A 1,879-nucleotide genomic window follows, 5' to 3' on the forward strand; every position below is an offset into this window, starting at 1 on the left:
TTCCTCCTCAGGAATTTCTTTTTATATCTTTTTTTATGGCAGGCCATGAACCAAATTGCAAGCATTAGGTAAAGTTATACGATAACTTATAATTTGATTTAGGTATATACAGTGCCTATACACTTATAATCAACCCCATTGTGACATCATGAGGATATTTGGTCACCCAGGAGCATAAAAGTGATTAAAACATATTTTGAGCTATCCTAGAGTGTGATCTCTAACTGATCTCTCTAACTGATCTTGGGTCTGTGTCTTGATAGAGGATACCATATTCTGTCACTCTGTGTTGACAGCTTGGCCCATAAAGATCTCTCTCCTGAGAAGAGAGTGAATTACACCTTGTATCTGGTTAACCAGATGTAGGCAATAAAATCATTGTTCCCAAAAGTTTAACTTTTTAGGTAGGGTTGTGATAAAGAGTTGTAAATAGCAAACATTGAAATAAAGAACAGAGACAAAATAATTAACCTGAAATCAAGAGGTCTTCATGACAGGTACAGATGCTCAAGATCAGCGAATAAGCATTAACAGGAAGCACCCAGTCAGTCAATGCGATTTTACACAATTTATACTGATGTATTAGTTTCAATTTAAATTTTACTGCACATATTTACACACACAAACAAATGTTTATTGGAAGGTTGTTTGATAAGTTGTTTGCTTTATTTATAGGATATCTTTACATGGCAGGCTGGAATAACACACAAGTAAAGGAATTTATTCTTCAAGGACTTACTGATAATCCAAAACTCCAGATTATTCTGTTTGTTCTTTTCTTTATTTTTTATATTGTTACTCTTCTAGGTAACATTGGTATCATAGTTGCCATAAGGGCAGACTCTCATCTTCACACACCCATGTATTTTTTTCTTAACAATTTGTCCTTCTTAGACCTTTGCTATTCAACTGTCATAACCCCCAAAACACTGGCAACCTTTTTATCCAAGACAAAAGCCATCAGTTATCATGAGTGTGCATTACAGATGTATTTTTTTGCTGCTTCAGTAACAACTGAGTGTTTCTTACTGGGAATAATGGCCTACGACCGGTATGTTGCCATTTGTAATCCATTACTGTACTCTGTTGCTATGAGTAAGCAGCTTTGCATACGTTTAGTGGCAGGAGCTTATACTCTGGGTTACATGAATGCAACTCTTCATACAATTACTACCTTTCGACTTCCATTTTGTAAAACCAACAAGATTGATCATTTCTACTGTGATGTGCCACCACTCATAAAGCTCTCTTGTACAGATACCACAATGAATGAAATTCTTATGTTTATATTTGGTGGATTTGCCGAAACAAGCTCACTTACAACTATTATAGTGTCCTACAGCTACATTATATCAACTGTACTTAAGATTCGCTCAGTAGATGGCAGGAAGAAAGCTTTTTCAACATGTGGATCACATCTGGCTGCTGTCACTATATTCTATAGCACCATACTTTTTATGTACTTGCGACCTGCCTCTACATACGCAATGAGCCAGGATCGAGTTGCTTCTGTATTCTACACTGTGATTATCCCAATGTTGAACCCACTTATCTACAGCTTGAGGAACAATGAAGTGGCACAAGCACTCAAGAAGATTAAAACAAAATACTGTTGCAAATAAACCAGAAAGGAAGTCTCAATTCTGTTTACTAATAATATATTATATACATACACACATAGTCATATGCAAAAGTTTAGGCACCCCTGTCAATTTCCATGATTTTCATTTATAAATAATTGGGTGTTTGGATCAGCAATTTCATTTTGAAATATCAAATAACTGAAGGACACAGTAATATTTCAGTAGTGAAATTAGGTTTATTGGATTAACAGAAAATGTGCAAATTAGACAGGTACATACATTTGGGCACCCTTGTC

General features: G+C 35.4%; 1 protein-coding gene across 1 annotated transcript; it reads left to right on the forward strand.

Moving 5' to 3' along the window:
- Positions 1-686: 686 nt before the first annotated feature.
- LOC128654360 (olfactory receptor 1044-like) lies at positions 687-1,622 on the forward strand. The gene has a single exon (XM_053708243.1). It carries the CDS (start codon positions 687-689, stop codon positions 1,620-1,622), a length of 936 nt encoding a protein of 311 aa, XP_053564218.1.
- The last annotated feature ends 257 nt before the right edge of the window (positions 1,623-1,879 follow it).

Source organism: Bombina bombina, chromosome 3 (genome assembly GCF_027579735.1).
Source record: "Bombina bombina isolate aBomBom1 chromosome 3, aBomBom1.pri, whole genome shotgun sequence".
Lineage (NCBI taxonomy): Eukaryota > Metazoa > Chordata > Amphibia > Anura > Bombinatoridae > Bombina > Bombina bombina.

What these genes read in the sequence shown, in the direction of transcription:
- LOC128654360 (XM_053708243.1), top strand. Translation starts at nt 687, where the DNA reads ATGGCAGGCTGGAATAACACACAAGTAAAGGAATTTATTCTTCAAGGA.